An 18,823-nucleotide genomic window follows, 5' to 3' on the forward strand; every position below is an offset into this window, starting at 1 on the left:
CAAGTTGAGTTTTTACCAAAAAGTTATATTTTGGTTTCATCTGACCATATGACATTCTCCCAATCTTCTTCTGGATCATCCAAATGCTCTCTAGCAAACTGAGTCCCTGGCGGCGTAGTGTGTTACTGATGATAGGCTCCGTTACTTTGGTCCCAGCTCTCTGCAGGTCATTCACTAGGTGCCCCGTATGGTTCTGGGATTTTTGCTCACCGTTCTTGTGATAATTTTGACCCCACGGGGTGAGATCTTGCGTGGAGCCCCAGATCGAGGGATATTATCAGTGGTCTTGTATGTCTTCCATTTCCTAATAATTGCTCCCACAGTTGATTTCTTCAAACCAAGGTGCTTAGCTATTGCAGATTCAGTCTTCCCAGCCTGGTGCAGGTCTACAATTTTGTTTGTGGTGTCCTTTGACAGCTCTTTGGTCTTGGCCATAGTGGAGTTTGGAGTGTGACTGTTTGAGGTTGTGGACAGGTGTCTTTTATACTGATAACAAGTTCAAACAGGTGCCATTAATACAGGTAACGAGTGGAGGACAGAGGAGACTCTTAAAGAAGAAGTTACAGGTCTGTGAGAGCCAGAAATCTTGCTTGTTTGTAGGTGACCAAATACTTATTTTCCACCATAATTTGCAAAGAAATTCATTAAAAATCCTACAGTGTGATTTTCTTGATATTTTTTTCTCAATTTGTCTGTCATAGTTTTAGGCCATATCGCCCATCCCTAATACAGGTCCTGCTCCAGCTGAGATAACAGCATATTGGTCTTCAGTTAAATTACTTCTCAGAGGAAAACATGTGAAGCTCTCTCACCTGCGAGTCCATCTCAATGAGGTAGAGGAAGACCACGTCTTCCCTCTCAACTTTGATGGCTTTGTGAAGAGGGAAATCTGTTTTAGACTTGATCATCTTGAAGAGCAGCGGAGCACTCATAGTGCTGAAGTCCTCTTTCCTTAGGTCATCCTGTTGAGACAAAGATGGGAGTTTATTTTTTTAAATATGAAAAAAGTCCAACCCTATAATCAAAGCCTACACCAGAGTAATATAAGTATAATGAAACAGCAAATTGAGGCTTCAGGACCCACCGCAGTCAGTCAGACAGAGTCAGCAGCAGCAGGAGTCAGTCAACTGAAGAAAGATGACAAGTAATTTCCTTGGTCCTAGTCATTAACAGAAACTTGAGAATCACAGGGATCTGGCCACTAGGCACGGGACTAATGAGGTTATAAGAAAATGGGCTTCTTGACACGCAGAGATATAACTCAGTTATGGGCTCAGGACTTCAAATATATGGGATACACCCCACAGACTGGACACAAGGAGACAGAACAGATGACCAGTTGCAGTGTTTCCCCTACGATTTTTTTTTTCAGCAGTATTTCAATGTTGCTGTTTAAAAGCAAATGTTCTGTTCAACACATTTTGCCATGGGCAGAGAAAAGTAGTTTTAAAGCAGGTTTCCTGCAATTCTACACATTTGCCATGGGACTGGGAGAAGAAATTGCAGTTTCAAAGCTAATTTCCTGCAATGCGACATTTTGCCATTGCTTATGCCGTGTTATAATGCTATCGGGGTAACTTAAAAACACAACAGCTCTTGAGTACAACTTGGCTGCTAGATTATTGACTGGATTGATTTTAATTTAAAAAAAGGGTTGCACGATATATTTCCAAAAATCTAAAAGCGTAGATAGATTATATTCTATTTAAATGCTCTTTATGCAAAAGTTTATGAACAACAAATATTACACACTTCTATTTTCGAAATATGAATTACATTTATCAAAAACTCATACCAACAATACAGTCGTGGCCAAAAGTTGAGAATGACAAATATTAATTTCCACAAAGTTTTCTGCTTTAGTGTCTTGAGATAATTTTGTCAGATATTACTATGGAATACTGAAGTATAATTACAAGCATTTGATAAGTGTCAAAGGCTTTTATTGACAATTACATGAAGTTGATGCAAAGAGTCAATATTTGCAGTGTTGACCCTTCTTTTTCGAGAACTCTGCAATCCGCACTGGCATGCTGTCAATTAACTTCTGGGCCACATCCTGACTGATGGCAGTCCATTCTTGCATAATCAATGCTTGGAGTTTGTCAGAATTTGTGGATTTTTGTTTGTCCACACGCCTCTTGAGGATTGACTACAAGTTCTCAATGGGATAAGGTCTGGGGAGTTTCCTGGCCATGGACCCAAAATAGATGTTTTGTTCCCCAAGCCACTTAGCTATCTTATGGCAAGGTGCTTCATCATGCTGGAAAAGGCATTGCTCGTCACCAAATTGTTCCTGGGTGGTTGGGAGAAGTTGCTCTCTGAGAATGTGTTGGTACCATTCTTTATTCATGGCTTAGGCAAAATTGTGAGTTAGCCCACTCCCTTGGCTGAGAAGCAAACCCACACATGAATGGTCTCAGGATGCTTTACTGTTGGCATGACACAGGACAGATGGTAGCGCTCACCTTGTCTTCTCCGGACAAGCTTTTTTCCAGATGCCCCAAACAATCTGAAAGGAGATTCATCAGAGAAAATGACTTCACCCCAGTCCTCAGCAGTCCAATCCCTGTACCTTTTTCAGAATATCAGTCTGTCCCTGATGTTTTTCCTGGAGAGAAGTGGCTTCTTTGCGGCCCTTCTTGACACCAGGCCATCCTCCAAAAGTCTTCGCCTCACTGTGCGTGCAGATGCCCTCACACCTGCCTGCTGCCATTCCGGAGCAAGCTCTGTACTGGTGGTGCCCCGATCCCGCTGCTGAATCAACTTTAGGAGACAGTGCTGGACATTCTTGGGGGCCCTGAAGCCTTCTTCACAACAATTGAACCGCTCGCCTTGAAGTTCTTGATGATCCGATAAATGGTTGATTTAGGTGCAATCTTACTGGCTGCAATATGCTTGCCTGTGAAGCCCTTTTGTGCAAAGCAATGATGACGGCACGTGTTTAATTGCAGGTAACCATGGTTGACAGAGGAAGAACAATGATTCCAAGCACCAGCCTCCTTTTGAAGCTTCCAGTCTGTTATTCGAACTCAATCAGCATGACAGAGTGATCTTCAACCTTGTCCTCGTCAACACTCACACCTGTGTTAACGAGAGAATCACTGACATGTCAGCTGGTCCTTTTGTGGCAGGGCTGAAATACAGTGGAAATGTTTTTGGGGGGATTCAGTTCATTTGCATGGCAAAGAGGGACTTTGCAATTAATCTGATCACTCTTCATAACATTCTGGAGTATATGGAAATTGCCATCATACAAACTGAGGCAAACTGTGATCATTAATATTTGTGTCATTCTCAAAACTTTTGGCCACGACTGTACATTGCAGCTTTGACTTCAAGAGAAGAAAGGCCTGGTGGTGGCGGCAGTACACTGTTCACCGGCATGCACATTTGGTCGAAATGTGAGAAGAAAGTTGTACCACTTCAGGCAGACTGGGTCATGGGAATCCCTGGCCCTTCAGTCATAGTTGGGGCTCACAGGGCTTCCTGTGTTACTACAGATCCTGGTTAGATTCCAGGCTGTGTTGCAGGCGGTCGCGACTGGGAGACCCATGAGCCGGCGCACAATTGGCCCAGCGTCGTCCGAGTTAGTGGAGGGTTGAGCCAGCCGGGATGTCCTTGTCCCATTGCACTCTAGCGACCCCTGTGGTGGGCCAAGCGCATGCACGCTGACATGGTCGCCAGTTGTATGGTTTTTCCTCCGACACAATGATGCGGCTGGCTTCCGGGTTAAGTGGGCATTGTGTCAAGAAGCAGTGCGGTTTGGCGGGGGCCGTCTTTCGGAGGACGCGGGGCTCTCGACCTTCGCCTTTCCCAAGTCTGTACGGGAGTTGCAGCGATGGGACAAGACCAACTACCAATTGGATACCATGAAATCGGGAGAGAAAAAAAAATGTTTGGGCTCAAATGATTATGAGGGCTTCCAATAGTGGAAGAGTGGATTCCCCATGAAGCTGTAGGATCCAAGTCCACTGACACCAATGATGTTACAGCACAACAGGGTGGCTTCAGTGATGAAGCTGAATCGGGTAAGTAGGTTGTAAAGTGCCCAAAGAGTTGTCATGTTACTAGTAGATGATAAAAAAGGACTTGGCACTTGACCATGCAAAATTAACTGGCCCACTCACACAGATCCAGCATGGTGTTTGGTGATAGAAAGCTAGCTACATCAGAATACTGCACGTTTTGCAGAAAATAATGGTCAAATACCAATCGGATCAATGTCATTGTTCACGTCTTTACTTTTGCTGAACTGCCTGGTCATTATTGGCCGATATAACATGCAGGATATCATGGAAGGCAATGTTTGTGTCAGTAATTATCCCTGGATTTACTACTGCTAGTAGTAGCACTGAGGTTGGCATGTGGCTAGAAATAGCTACCATTGGCCAACTACAGAGTTTTAGCCAGTTTGGTTATAGATGTTTAATGTCTACTATGATGGTAAAGGTTTATCTTGATTTTCTGTAACAGTACAATAAACACTGATGTGCTGAACTGCTAATAAGTGATGTGTTTTCAGGCTGCTAGTGGTTAGCTAGCAGGGGGTAAGCCAACAGGGGTGGAAAAGGGTCTATGCTAAAAGCCTGTGCGCTGTGTAAGAATCCCCCCCGATACAGAATAATGAAATTAGAGGATAGGGTCAGATGATAGATTGGCTTTTTTCAATGTGCCGAAATAGTTTTGCAAAAGCAATAGGACTCATTCTTTACCATCTTATGTAGATAGTGGTTTGCGTCACTCCTGCTTATTGCTCCTCTTTACGTCACTTTTCGAATCTATTTTCCGATGTGGCTTTGGTCAAATTCACATAAAATAGACGGTTTTCCCAAAAATACAATTGTCAAGTGATATGTCACATTGGAACTTTTAGTTTGAAGGATTAAACCAATTAGAATGTTTAACAGCAACCTAATCCTGGAATCTTCCCTTTAAAGGTGTTTTGAAACAGAGTTTTAGATGAGGTTAAGGAGAGTTAAGTATGTAACAGATCATCCAGATGGGAGCTAGAGGATAATCAATAGCACTGTAAATTGAGATCACAGTATAGTGATGCATGATCAGGCCGAGCACTTCGGGACGTCATCTGAGAGATTAAATTAATTGTGTATTGATTCAAGCCCCTTCAATCCCAGGCCTGACTTTCCCATGAACCCGGAGACAGTCTTGTCCACAGTTGGATAGTCAGGGGAACATTTAACAGTCAGTTGGACAGTGGAGAAACAAACAAGCTAAGCGTCAGTACAGAAACAAAGTGGAATCTCAATTCAATGGCTCAGACACAAGAGGCATGTGGCAGGGTCTACAGTCAATCACGGACTACAAGATGAAATCCAGCCCAGTCACGGACCAGGATGTCTTGCTCCCAGGCAGACTAAATAACTTTTTTGCCCGCTTTGAGGACAATACAGTGCCACTGACACGGCCTGCAACGAAAACATGCGGACTCTCCTTCACTGCAGCCGAGTGAGTAAGACATTTAAACGTGTTAACCCTCGCAAGGCTGCAGGCCCAGACGGCATCCCCAGCCGCGCCCTCAGAGCATGCGCAGACCAGCTGGCCGGTGTGTTTACGGACATATTCAATCAATCCCTATACCAGTCTGCTGTTCCCACATGCTTCAAGAGGGCCACCATTGTTCCTGTTCCCAAGAAAGCTAAGGTAACTGAGCTAAACGACTACCGCCCCGTAGCACTCACTTCCGTCATCATGAAGTGCTTTGAGAGACTAGTCAAGGACCATATCACCTCCACCCTACCTGACACCCTAGACCCACTCCAATTTGCTTACCGCCCAAATAGGTCCACAGACGATGCAATCTCAACCACACTGCACACTGCCCTAACCCACCTGGACAAGAGGAATACCTATGTGAGAATGCTGTTCATCAACTACAGCTCGGCATTCAACACCATAGTACCCTCCAAACTCACCATCAAGCTCGAGACCCTGGGTCTCGACCCTGCCCTGTGCAACTGGGTACTGGACTTCCTGACGGGCCGCCCCCAGGTGGTGAGGGTAGGCAACAACATCTCCTCCCCGCTGATCCTCAACACGGGGGCCCCACAAGGGTGCGTTCTGAGCCCTCTCCTGTACTCCCTGTTCACCCACGACTGCGTGGCCACGCACGCCTCCAACTCAATCATCAAGTTTGCGGACGACACAACAGTGGTAGGCTTGATTACCAACAACGACGAGACGGCCTACAGGGAGGAGGTGAGGGCCCTCGGAGTGTGGTGTCAGGAAAATAACCTCACACTCAACGTCAACAAAACTAAGGAGATGATTGTGGACTTCAGGAAACAGCAGAGGGAACACCCCCCTATCCACATCGATGGAACAGTAGTGGAGAGGGTAGCTAGTTTTAAGTTCCTCGGCATACACATCACAGACAAACTGAATTGGTCCACTCACACGGACAGCGTCGTGAAGAAGGCGCAGCAGCGCCTATTCAACCTCAGGAGGCTGAAGAAATTTGGCTTGTCACCAAAAGCACTCACAAACTTCTACAGATGCACAATCGAGAGCATCCTGGCGGGCTGTATCACCGCCTGGTACGGCAACTGCTCCGCCCTCAACCGTAAGGCTCTCCAGAGGGTAGTGAGGACTGCACAATGCATCACCGGGGGCAAACTACCTGCCCTCCAGGACACCTACACCACCCGTTGTTACAGGAAGGCCATAAAGATCATCAAGGACATCAACCACCCGAACCACTGCCTGTTCACCCCGCTATCATCCAGAAGGCGAGGTCAGTACAGGTGCATCAAAGCTGGGACCGAGAGACTGAAAAACAGCTTCTATCTCAAGGCCATCAGACTGTTAAACAGCCACCACTAACACTGAGTGGCTGCTGCCAACACACTGTCATTGACACTGACCCAACTCCAGCCATTTTAATAATGGGAATTGATGGGAAATGATGTAAATATATCACTAGCCACTTTAAACAATGCTACCTTATATAATGTTACTTACCCTATATTATTCATCTCATATGCATATGTATATACTGTACTCTACATCATCGACTGCATCCTTATGTAACACATGTATCACTAGCCACTTTAACTATGCCACTTTGTTTACTTTGTCTACACACTCATCTCATATGTATATACTGTACTCGATACCATCTACTGTATGCTGCTCTGTACCATCACTCATTCATATATCCTTATGTACATGTTCCTTATCCCCTTACACTGTGTATAAGACAGTAGTTTTGGAATTGTTAGTTAGATTACTTGTTGGTTATCACTGCATTGTCGGAACTAGAAGCACAAGCATTTCGCTACACTCGCATTAACATCTGCTAACCATGTGTATGTGTCAAATAACATTTGATTTGATTTTTGAGACTCACCCAGTGGCTGGCGATAATCTCTCCACAGTAGTTCATGAGTGTTGTGGCGTCCAGCTCCTCAGCAGTCTGGTAGAACCGGATACAGTTCCTCACATTCACAGATGACATCACCCCTTTCTCACACCTGTTCCAAGAGAACAAAAGTAATGTTTGAGAACACTGATGTCAATTGGAAATATTGGAAAATGCATTTATAGCTGCCCTAGAAGACAGGAAAAACACAAAGAGCACATGTGCCCTTAGGCAGTAAACCACCAGTAACACCATTTGGCTTTAGAACAACTTCCAACCCCCAGAGTGTTTGCACGTGTGAATGAGATGACAGTCGGTAACAGATCAGTGACTAAGCAGAATTTGATGCTCTCAAACACAGCCAATGTGTTTCAGCCCCTGCCTACCTCTCTCGGAGCAGCTGCAGCTGGAAGCGGTTGGCCAGCTTCATCAGGTCGATGAGGAAGGCATCGTTCTCACTGAGCTCCAGATCATCTGTGTATGCCCAGCGCAACATCGCCATGGCAACCTCCGGCTTGGCATCTGGAACACCCAGCATGGGAGAAACGGAGTTAACTATCCCGAGTGGAATGAAAGATAACGCCAATGAACTAAAGCTACACTATGAATGAAATGCTTTTAATGCAGATGCTGGAAGGAAACATTTGTGGTGAATTTTCCCAAAACTGTGAACACAACAGACTTGAGGGTGGAGACTTCTTTTTTGTGCAGCAAGTTCATGGCGTAGCAACCCAAATTAATGTGAGATTTTACTTCTGGGTTTACTGAGATTACATTCTGGGTTATAGTGATGTGAGTGTGACAGCAGGGAGGGTATCTCACCAGACAGGTCCAGTTTGGAGGTTGAGGCCAGGTTAGTCAGGCTCCAGGTATCACTGCGAGCAGCCAGGACAAACTTGTGAGCGTTGAGCGTCGTCCCTCCAACCGTCACCTTCAGATCACTACAAACATGAAAACAAACACAACATAAGTGAGAAAGAATATGTTCATCGCTAAAATAACTAGTTAAGTATTGCATAATTTCTCAGGATTTCTGTAGATAGCTGTGAATCAGGAAATCTAAAACCGGCTTGGTATAATCAATGCGATTTTGAACAATGACATCACATCAAGTGCAATTATTTTCTTGTTCTTGGCTTTCCACCTCAAGAAAGCAAAGGAGAAATGATAAAGCAGGTCCTCTTACCGGGTGTTACCATGGCAGTATGTCGCTACATACATCACAAACTACATGCCCCCACACACACCTCCCCTCACCTGTACTGGTCCTGCTGGTAGAGCTCGGCCACGATCTCCAGCAGGCGGCTGATGAAGGTGTCTTCTGACCCGGCTACGGAGGCCTTGGTGGAGCCCTGGACAGAGGCCTGAGCAGCAAGCATGGCACAGCGCCTCTCTGTGTCAGCCAGCTTCTGCTGCATCTTCACATACTCCTGCCTCAGCAGGCCTAGGTGCTTCTGCAGCTTGGCCACCTCCTCTGTCACAGAGAGAGTAAAGAGATAAAGGAGGGGAAGAGAAGAAGAAAGCTGCTTAAAAGCAAGGTTGCATTGATCACATTCTGTCTCACAATGCTTTGTGTTGTTTAATTAGCCAGTTAAGGAAATTAAGACAAATAGGAATTGTTATACAACCAAACAGCACATTAAAGAAAGTCTCATTAGCTAGGTTTCCATCCAATTGGCAACAGATTTTCATGAGAATATTCCAAATATGCAAATATGCAAATTTTCCCACAAGTGGTATGTTTCCAACAAACTGACGTGTTGAGGATAAAAATCAATGTGTGATGACATAGTGTACACAAAATGTACTTTTTTTGCTTAAGTGTACTGAATAAAAATCTAATGTTGAAAGGGTTTCCATCACATTTTTTAAAACTCTACCGATAGTAGTCACAAAAACTGTTGCGTTAAATAGCAGTGTGCATACTCTGGTAGTGGCATGTGCGCTCTAGCTAACAGCTCACAGATACAGTGTGGGTAGGCTCTGCAGGTAGGTTAGCCGACATAATGAAATTATGGAGAATATTTGTATTTGTCATGCGGCAGTCAAGCGTCGATCATCAAGTTACCAGAATAAGATCCTCAACATTTATTTGAAAGGAGCGTCAAGTTAATACCGTGCACTTTCACCACCATGTGAAGTTCATCATCACTTATTTCATCTGTAGCCTAATAATTCAATATGATGGTTATTATATAAATATTTGTGCATAAAAGAGTTTCCGTCACCATTTCTCCCATAATACATTTTACAGACACAAAAATATAACCCACCATGTCAAACGAACAAATGATCTGTCAGCATTTATAAAACGTGTACCAAAACTTCCTGTTTCCATCATAGCGGTTGTGATTTATTTTATTTATCTGGTTACTCACTTTATATGGTTACTCACATTACTCACTTAAAAAAATTGATGGATACATGGTTATTTTCTCTTGCCAAAGTATCCCTAATTGAGGTTGTATTGTTTAAAGAAGACCTAGTATTTTGCAAGGCAGCTTCCTGTCTGGATATAGGCTATGGATGTTTCACATTAGGGTTTAGTACACATCTGAGCCCACTCAGTCCAGCATTGCACTTTACTTCCCCTTTCTCCATAAATTTGAGTGGCGACAGAATGCTGAGGCGGCACATAACTTTGCCCTCCCTCGAGTCAGAGTGTAAGGCTAACACTAGCTTGCTGGCTATAGTCATGGGTAAGGCGGTACCAACTGATCAACGACCACAGGAAAGGTTCACTGATGTAATAAGTAAGATAGTCTGAGCTGTTGAACAAAAAAACTGTTCAGAGTCACAATCTAAATGCATGCCCAAGTGCCACTCATACCTGTCACACTTCATTCATAAGATTCCATTCATTTTGAAAAGAGAGGATGTCTTAAGCTTGTTACCTTCAACTCAGCACTTACAGGCATCATTAGAATAAACTTTTTAGGGGCAATAAAACTACAGCCTTATCCAACTGTACACATCACTTGGGACTACAAGTGAGTGACAAGCTTATGCAATCTAACGTTTGCTCATAAAAAAATATTGGCTGGTTTAGGATGACAAACGGGAAATACTTAACCAAATCAATCCATGCAAGTTTTAGGCAGCACAAACACTAGCTGAGTTTACTCAACTCCATGACGTGCTAGAGCTACACAAACACCTGCTGGTGTAGCGTTATAATTGACACGGAGTAGTTAGTTAGCATGTACTGTAGACCTACTGTATATGCATGCACTCTTCGAGAAGGCTGCCACACAATTGAATGAGCAAAAAAATAAAACTGGCGGAAGTCACATTATTCAAAATATTTTCACTGTACTGTGTCAAACCGGGTAAATTTGTTGGCGACTCGAGTTACATTTATCTTCAGTCGAGATTAACGTTAATTGCCATCTATCCCACACTCATACAATAGAGGCAGCTATAATTTTAGCTCACTAGCTACAATAAAAAGAAAACCGTTCAATAATGCAACACCAAATTGAGCAACTCAAGTTAAGTAACCAACTAGCTAGCTACATTAACGTTATTCTCGACATAAATGTACTCTTTGTGGGGGTCGAGTTGTACAGTTAACGTTAGTTTTAACTACAATATTGACGAAAAACTAACGTAGGAAGTGTATAATCACTTCCCATAGCAAATTCGGCTTTCTTTAGATATACCAATCCAGTTAATTGTGTTCAAACACTCCGCGACTTAGTGTCTAGCTTCACAAGTATTGCTGGCAAGATGCTTTCTTCGCCCAAATCACACCACACACCTTACCAGCTAGCTAGGGTTTCCACTAGATAGCACAAGTACTATGTTATAATTGGTTATATCGTAACAATTCATGAAACATAAACTTAGCATTTGGGTCTTAATTTAAGGTTTTGGTTAGCAGTGTGGTTAAGGTTCAATTTCAAATAGCATGTTAAGAAGATACATTGTAGAAATGGGCGGGGTGTACAACTTTGTGACTGTAGTAACTAGTTACGACCCCTAGCTAGCTGCAAATAAAAATTAGCCGCTAAATGCACAAGAAAAAGAGAGTCGTTTATCTTTGTTAAACACTGCAAATCCCCATTAAATCTAATATCGTATAGACATTCAGCTACTCCTGTAATACATTTAATTCGCATCTAGCTAGCTAATAACGAAAGGGCGTAAAAATACAGATACCTTCTGCCATGTTGGTTCTGTTGCTTTTGGTTCGCTAGCCTTTTATTCTTCTTTGGTATAATTACGATCGCAACAAGAATATGTGAATACCGCCACCTACTGTGCGGGTGGATATTAAAGATCCGAAAGTTGGATGGGACACCAAATTCTAGCTCAATAACTTCTTCATAAAATATATATTGGAGGAAATTAACAGTGAGTTGCCCACACCGCCACCTACTGTAGTAGACTGTGAGGCCGGTTACTTCCTCCCTATTCATGCATTTAAGGTTGAAGTCGGAAGTTTACATACACCTTAGCCAAATACATTTAAACTCAATTCCTGACATTTAATCCAAGTAAAAATTCCCCGTCATAAGTCAGTTAGGATCACCACTTTATTTTAAGAATGTGAAATGTCAGAATAATAGTAGAGATAATTATTTATTTCATATTTTATTTATTTTAGCACATTCCCAGTGGGTCAGAAGTTTACATACACTCAATTAGTGTTTGTTAGCATTGCCTTTAAATTACTTAACTTGGGTCAAACGTTTCAGGTAGCCTTCCACAAGCTTCCCACAATAAGTTGGGTGAATTTAGTCTCATTCCTCATGACAGAGCTGGTGTAACTGTTCAGGTTTGAAGGCCTTCTTGCTCGCACACACTTTTTCAGTTCTGCCCGCAAATGTTCTATAGGATTGAGGTCAGGGCTTTGTGATGGCCACTCCAATACCTTGACTTTGTTGTCCTTAAGCCATTTTGCAACAACTTTGGAAGTATGCTTGGGGTCATTTTGGAAGACCCATTTGCAAACCAGCTTTAGCTTCCTGACTGATGTCTTGAGATGTTGCTTCAATATATTCATATCACTTTCTTTCCTCATGATGCCATCGAGTTTGTGAAGTACACCAGTCCATCCTGCAGCAAAGCACCCCCACCACATGATGCTGCCACCCCCGTGTCACCCCTGTACGTTTGGGATGGTGTTCTTCGACTTGCAAGCCTCTCCCTTTTTCCTCCAAACATAACAATGGTCATTGTGGCCAAACAGTTATATTTTTGTTATATTTTTGTCAGAGGCCATTTCTCCAAAAAGTACAATATTTTTCCCCATATGCAGTTGCAAACCGTAGTCTGGCTTTTTTATGGCAGTTTTGGAGCAGTGGCTTCTTCCTTGCTGAGTGGCCTTTCAGTTTATGTCGATATAGGACTCGTTTTACTGTGGATATAGATACTTTTGTACCTGTTTCCTCCAGCATCTTCACAAGGTCCTTTGCTGTTGTTCTTGGATTGATTTGCGCTTTTCGCACCAAAGTACGTTTCATCTCTAGGAGACAGAATGCCCTCCTTGCTGAGGGCTGTGTGGTGCCATGGTGTTTATACTTGCATACTATTGTTTGTACAGATGAACGTGGTACCTTCAGGCGTTTGGAAATTGCTCCCAAGGATGAACAAGACTTGTGGAGGTCTACAATTCATTTTCTGAGGTCTTGGCTGATTTCTTTGGATTTTCCCATGATGTCAAACAAAGATGCACTGTGTCTGAAGGTATGCCTTAAAATACATCCACAGGTATACCTCCAATTTAATCAAATGATGCCAATTAGCCTATCAGAAGCTTCTAAAGCCATGACATTATTTTCTGGAATTTTCCAAGCTGTTTAAAGGCACAGTCAATTTAGTGTATGTAAACTTCTGACCCACTGGAATTGTTATTCAGTAATTTATAAGTGAAATAATCTGTCTGTAAACAATTGTTAGAAAAATTACTTGTATAATTCACAAAGAAGATGTCCTAACCAACTTGCGAAAACTATAGTTTGTTAACAAGAAATTTGTGGAGTGGTTGAAAAACAAGTTTTAATGACTCCAACCTAAGTGTTTGTAAACTTCCTGACTGCAACTGTATACACTTAACACACACAATCTCTTCCACTGGTACTACATAATCATTTGTCTCATGCCCTCCTGCACACTTCTCACATGTATGAATCTCCCTCCTACAAACTGCTGCAACATGACCATAAGCTTGGCACCTAAAACACTGTAATGGGTTTGGGACAAAATCTCTCAAGGCACATCCTAACTCAACTTTGCCGGGTAAAGACTGCATACAAAAATCAGCAAAACAGACAATGTCTTCTCTTTTTCACCACAATCTATACCAGGTTTACGTCACAGCAAACTGGGGACATCACAGACACTGGGAATCTTCCATTTCAATTGCTCCTCCTCAACACGTAATACCATTCCAGTTATCACTCCTTTCAACGGCGCCCTGCTCCGGAGAGCAAAGCAAGTAACAGGACTTGTCCCTAGGCACTTGGTATGAATCGCCCACTCCCTCTGGCTGGTATAACCACAAAACATCATCACTAGTTCACTTCGAGTTACTTTCACCAACTCAACAGTCCCCAACCTCTTCTCCACCGTATCTGACACCACATATGGATCCTCCAGACTGCAAGGATCCATTCTCTCCAAAAGTCTCACTCCCACTTGGCCAGAATTATCGTTGTCAATGCCACATAGCGCGTTGATCGATTGCATTTGCCTGGGCTGCGTTCAGTTTGACAGAACGGTGTTCAACATTTAAATGCTATGTTTCACATAAGCACCCCCCCAAAGGCGGGGGAAATGACAGCGAGTAGTGCGGACGAAATGGAGGAAATGGAAAAAAAAGTTGGTGAGGAAACAGCTGGGTGAACAGGCAGTGGCTTGGGTGGTTGTTGTCCTTGATGATATTTTTGGCCTTCCTGTGACATCGGGTGGTGTAGGTGTCCTGGAGAGCAGGTAGTTTGCCCCCAGTGATGCGTTGTGCAGACCTCACTACCCTCTGGAGAGCCTTACGGTTGTGGGCGAAGCAGTTGCCGTACCAGGCAGTGATACAGCCCGACAGGATGCTCTCGATTGTGCATCTGTAGAAGTTTGTGTGCTTTTGGTGACCAGCTGAATTAAATCAGCCTCCTGAGGTTGAAGAGGCGCTGTTGCGCCTTCTTCACCACGCTGTCTGTGTGGGTGGACCATTTCAGTTTGTCCATGATGTGTATGCCGAGGAACTTAAAACTTACTACCCTCTCCACTACTGTCCCGTCGATGAGGATAGGGGGGTGCTCCCTCTGCTGTTTCCTGAAGTCCACAATCATCTCCTTTGTTTTATTGATGTTAAGTGTGAGGTTATTTTCCTCCCACCACACTCCGAGGGCCCTCACCTCCTCCCTGTAGGCAGTCTCGTCGTAGTTGGTAATCAAGCCTACCACTGTAGTGTCATCTACAAACTTGATGATTGAGTTGGAGGCGTGCATGACCACGCAGTCATGGGTGAACAGTGAGTACAGGAGAGGGCTGAGAACACACTGTTGTGGGGCCCCAGTGTTGAGGATCAGCGGGGTTCCTACCCACACCACCTGGGGAGGGCCCGTCAAGAAGTTCAGGACCCAGTTGCACAGAGCGGGGTCGAGACCCAGGGTCTTGAGCTTAATGATGAGTTTGGAGGGTAAAATGGTGCTAAATACTGAGCTGTCATTGATAAACAGCATTCTTACATAGGTATTCCTCTTGTCCAGATGGGTTAGGGCAGTGTGCAGTGTGGTTGCGATTGCGTCGTCTGTGGACCTATTGGGGCGGTAAGCAAATTGGAGTGGGTCTAGGGTGTCAGGTAGGGTGGAGGTGATATGATCATTGACTAGTCTCTCAAAGCACTTCATGATGACGGAGGTGATTGCTACGGGGCAATAGTAATTTAGCTCAGTTACCTTAGCTTTCTTGGGAACAGGAACAATGGTGGCCCTCTTGAAGCATGTGGGAACAGCAGACTGGGATAGGGATTGATTGAATATGTCCGTAAACACAACAGCCAGCTGGACTGCGCATGCTCTGAGGACACGGCTAGGGATGCCGTCTGGGCCGGCAGCCTTGCGAGGGTTAACACGTTTAAATGCTTTACTCACGTTGGCTGCGGTGAAGGGGAGCCCGCAGGTTTTGTTAGCGGGCCGTGTCGTGTCTCAAAGAGAGCAAAGAAGTTGTTTAGTTTGTCTGGGAGCAAGACGTCGATGTCCGTGACGGGGCCACTTTTCTTTTTGTGAGTAGTAATTGACTGTAGACCCTGCCACATACGTCTCGTACCTGAGCCGTTGAATTGCGACTCTACTTTGTCTCCATACTGACGCTTAGCTTGTTTGATTGCCTTGCGGAGGGAATAGCTACACTGTTTGTATTCGGTCATGTTTCCGGTCACCTTGCCCTGATTAAAAGCAGTGATTCAGGCTTTCAATTTGCATGAATGCTGCCATCAATCCACGGTTTCTGGTTGGGGAAGGTTTTAATAGTTGCTGTGGGTACAACATCACAGATGCACTTGCTAATAATCTCACTCACCGAATCAGAGTATTCATCAATGTTATTATCCGAAACTATGTGGAACAAATCCCAGTCCAAGTGATCGAAGCAATCTTGAAGCGTGGAATCAGATTGGTCGGACCAGCGTTGAACAGACCTGAGCACTGGCATTTCCTGTTTTAGTTTCAATCTATAGGCTGAGAGCAATAAAATGGAGTCATGGTCAGATTTTCCGAAAGGAGGGCGGGGCATGGCTTTGTATGCGTCGCGGAAGTTAGAGAAACAATGGTCCAGGATCTTTTCCGCATGGGTAGCGCATTCGATATGCTGCTAAAATTTAGGGAGTCTTGTTTTCAGTTTAGCCTTGTTAAAATCCACAGCTACAATGAATGCAGCCTCAGGATATGTGGTTTCTAGTTTTCATCGATGTGTCTGCTTGGGGGGGGGATATATACGGCTGTGATTATAATCGAAGAAAATTATCTTGGCAGATAATGCGGTCGACATTTGATCGTAAGGAATTCTAGGTCAGGTGAGCAAAAGGACTTGAGTTCCTGTATGGCATATCCCCCCGCCCTTCTTCTTACCAGAGAGATATTTGTTTCTGTCAGCGCGATGCGTGAAGAAACCAGGTGGCTGTACCGACTCCGATAGCGTGTCTCAAGTGAGCCATGTTTCTGTGAAACAAAGAACGTTACCATCGCTGATGTCTCTCTGGAAGGCAACCCTTGCTCGGATTTCATCTACCTTGTTGTCAAGAGACTGGACGTTGGCGAGTTGTAAACTCAGGAGCAGTGTGCGATGTGCCCATCTACTGAGCCTGACCAGAAGACCGCTTCTTCTTCCCCTTCTGCGGCTGGGCTCCGATCCATTGTCCTGGGTGGTAGACCAAACAGAGGATCTGCTTCGGGAAAGTCGTATTCCTGGTCATAATGTTGGTAAGTTGACGTTGCTCTTATATCCAATAGTTCCTCCCGGCTGTATGTATAAAACTTAAGATTTCCTGGGGTAACAATGTCAGAAATAATACATTTAAAAAAATATTGCATAGTTTGCTGAGAACGCAAAGCGAGGCGGCCATCTCTGTCGGCGCCAGATTGAGGGGAGTCATCACTGTGGTTCCAATATGTCCATAGATGATATTAAAGAAAATGTGAAGGGAGGCAGAGTGATTGAGGCCAAAAGGTTGATCAGTATGCGAGAGGGTCAAAGAAGTGAAGGCTTATCAGTGTCCAGGCTTGCTGGAAAAAGTACAGATAGGATTCCTTAGCTTCATTGTTAGAGAATTTATCCCATTTCCACTGCAGTGTTTTAAATGCCAAAGAATGGGACATGTAGCTGCTCAGTGTAAAGGAATGAAAATATACGCCAAGTGTGGAGGGGCACATGATTACGGTGAATGTGGAAGCAATGTGATGGTTAAGTGCTGTAATTGTGGGAGATAATACAGTGACGCATTTGGTGGATGTCAGGTACAGAGAGAGGCTAGAGAGGCTCAGAAATATAGGATCAGTCATGATGTATCATATGCAGAGGCCTTAAAACAGATTGGTAGAAGTACAGTGCGGACTGATGGAGATTACATGGATGTACCTGTAGTAAGTGAACCTAATGTTGGGGCTGGTGCTTCTGATTGTCCTGGAATGGTTTCAAGGCCTATTCAGAAATCCTGAGTTCATGAATGTGCGGTGTCAAAGCAAGCAACACTGAAGCATGCATGAGAGCACCAGCTGTTCCGGACGACTGTGATCACGCTCTCTGTAGCCAATGTGAGCAAGACCTTTAAACAATTGAACATTCACAAGGCCGCGGGGCCAGACGGATTACCAGGACGTGTATTCAGAACATAGCGGGACAACTGGCATGTGTCTTCAGTGACATTTTCAACCTCTTCCTGACCGAGTCTGTAATACCTACATGTTTCGAGTAGACCACCATAGTCCCTGTGCCCAAGAAAGCGAAGATAACCTGCCTAAATTAATACAGACCCGATAGCACTCGCGTCAGTAGCCATAGAGTGCTTTGAAAGGCTGATCATGGCTCACATCAACACCATCATCCCAGAAACCTTAGACACACTCCAATTTTCATACCGCCCCAACAGACCCACAGATGACGCAATCTCAATCGCACTCCACACTGCCCTCTTCCATCTGGACAAGAGGACCATCTATGTGAAAATACTGTTCATTGACTACAGCTCAGCATTCAACACCATAGTGCCCACAAGGCCCATCACTAAGCTAAGGATCCTGGGACTAAACACCTCCCTCTGCAACTGGATCCTGGACTTCCTGGTGGGCCGTCCCCAGGTGGTAAGGGTTGGCAACAACACATCTGCCATGCTGATCCTCAATACAGTGGGTGCGTGCTTTATTTATTCTCCTGTACTCCCTGTTCACCCACGACTGCATGGCCAAGCACGACTCCATCACCATCTTTAAGTTTGCTGACGACACAACAGTGGTAGGCCTGATCACAGCCAACGATGAGACAGCCTATAGGGAGGAGGTCAGAGACCTGTCAGTGTGGTACCAGGACAATCAACCCCATTAAAAGGGGTTGAATACTTATTGACTGAAGACATTTTGGCTTTTAATTTTTAATTAATTTGTAAACATAAAAAACATAATTCCACTTTGAGCATATCGGGTATTGTGTGAAGGCCAGTGACAAAAATGTTCAATTTAAGCCATTTTAAATTCAGGCTGCAACACAAAATATGTATGGAATTATGCAGTCAAATACATCCACAGTAGGATTTCAACAGTTTTTTTCTGTTTATTGTCAAACTAATTCATTATTGTATTTAATCTTAAATTATGTAACAATATTCTGACCTGTGTGTTATTATCTAGTCCATATATGGCACGACTCCACTATTTGACAGACTTTTATTTAGAAGGCGAACCGCAAATTCCACTACTACTGCTAATCGTTATTGTGGCTACCTTCACATAC

The 18,823-nt window shown here is 44.0% G+C and overlaps 1 protein-coding gene across 1 annotated transcript in view; it reads right to left on the bottom strand.

Moving 5' to 3' along the window:
• The window catches only part of LOC123999087 (rabankyrin-5-like), a 44,295-nt gene extending 32,622 nt beyond the window's left edge, over positions 1-11,673 (bottom strand). The window contains exons 1-6 of the mRNA XM_046304471.1: positions 11,543-11,673; positions 8,639-8,855; positions 8,204-8,322; positions 7,768-7,903; positions 7,370-7,493; positions 813-962 (exon numbers count right to left, since the gene is read on the bottom strand). Coding sequence (XP_046160427.1) covers positions 813-962; positions 7,370-7,493; positions 7,768-7,903; positions 8,204-8,322; positions 8,639-8,855; positions 11,543-11,552 — 756 coding nt within the window. The 5' untranslated portion in view covers positions 11,553-11,673. The remainder of the gene's footprint in view (positions 1-812; positions 963-7,369; positions 7,494-7,767; positions 7,904-8,203; positions 8,323-8,638; positions 8,856-11,542) is intronic.
• Between the last annotated feature and the right edge of the window lie 7,150 nt (positions 11,674-18,823).

This window comes from Oncorhynchus gorbuscha, linkage group LG16 (genome assembly GCF_021184085.1).
Source record: "Oncorhynchus gorbuscha isolate QuinsamMale2020 ecotype Even-year linkage group LG16, OgorEven_v1.0, whole genome shotgun sequence".
Lineage (NCBI taxonomy): Eukaryota > Metazoa > Chordata > Actinopteri > Salmoniformes > Salmonidae > Oncorhynchus > Oncorhynchus gorbuscha.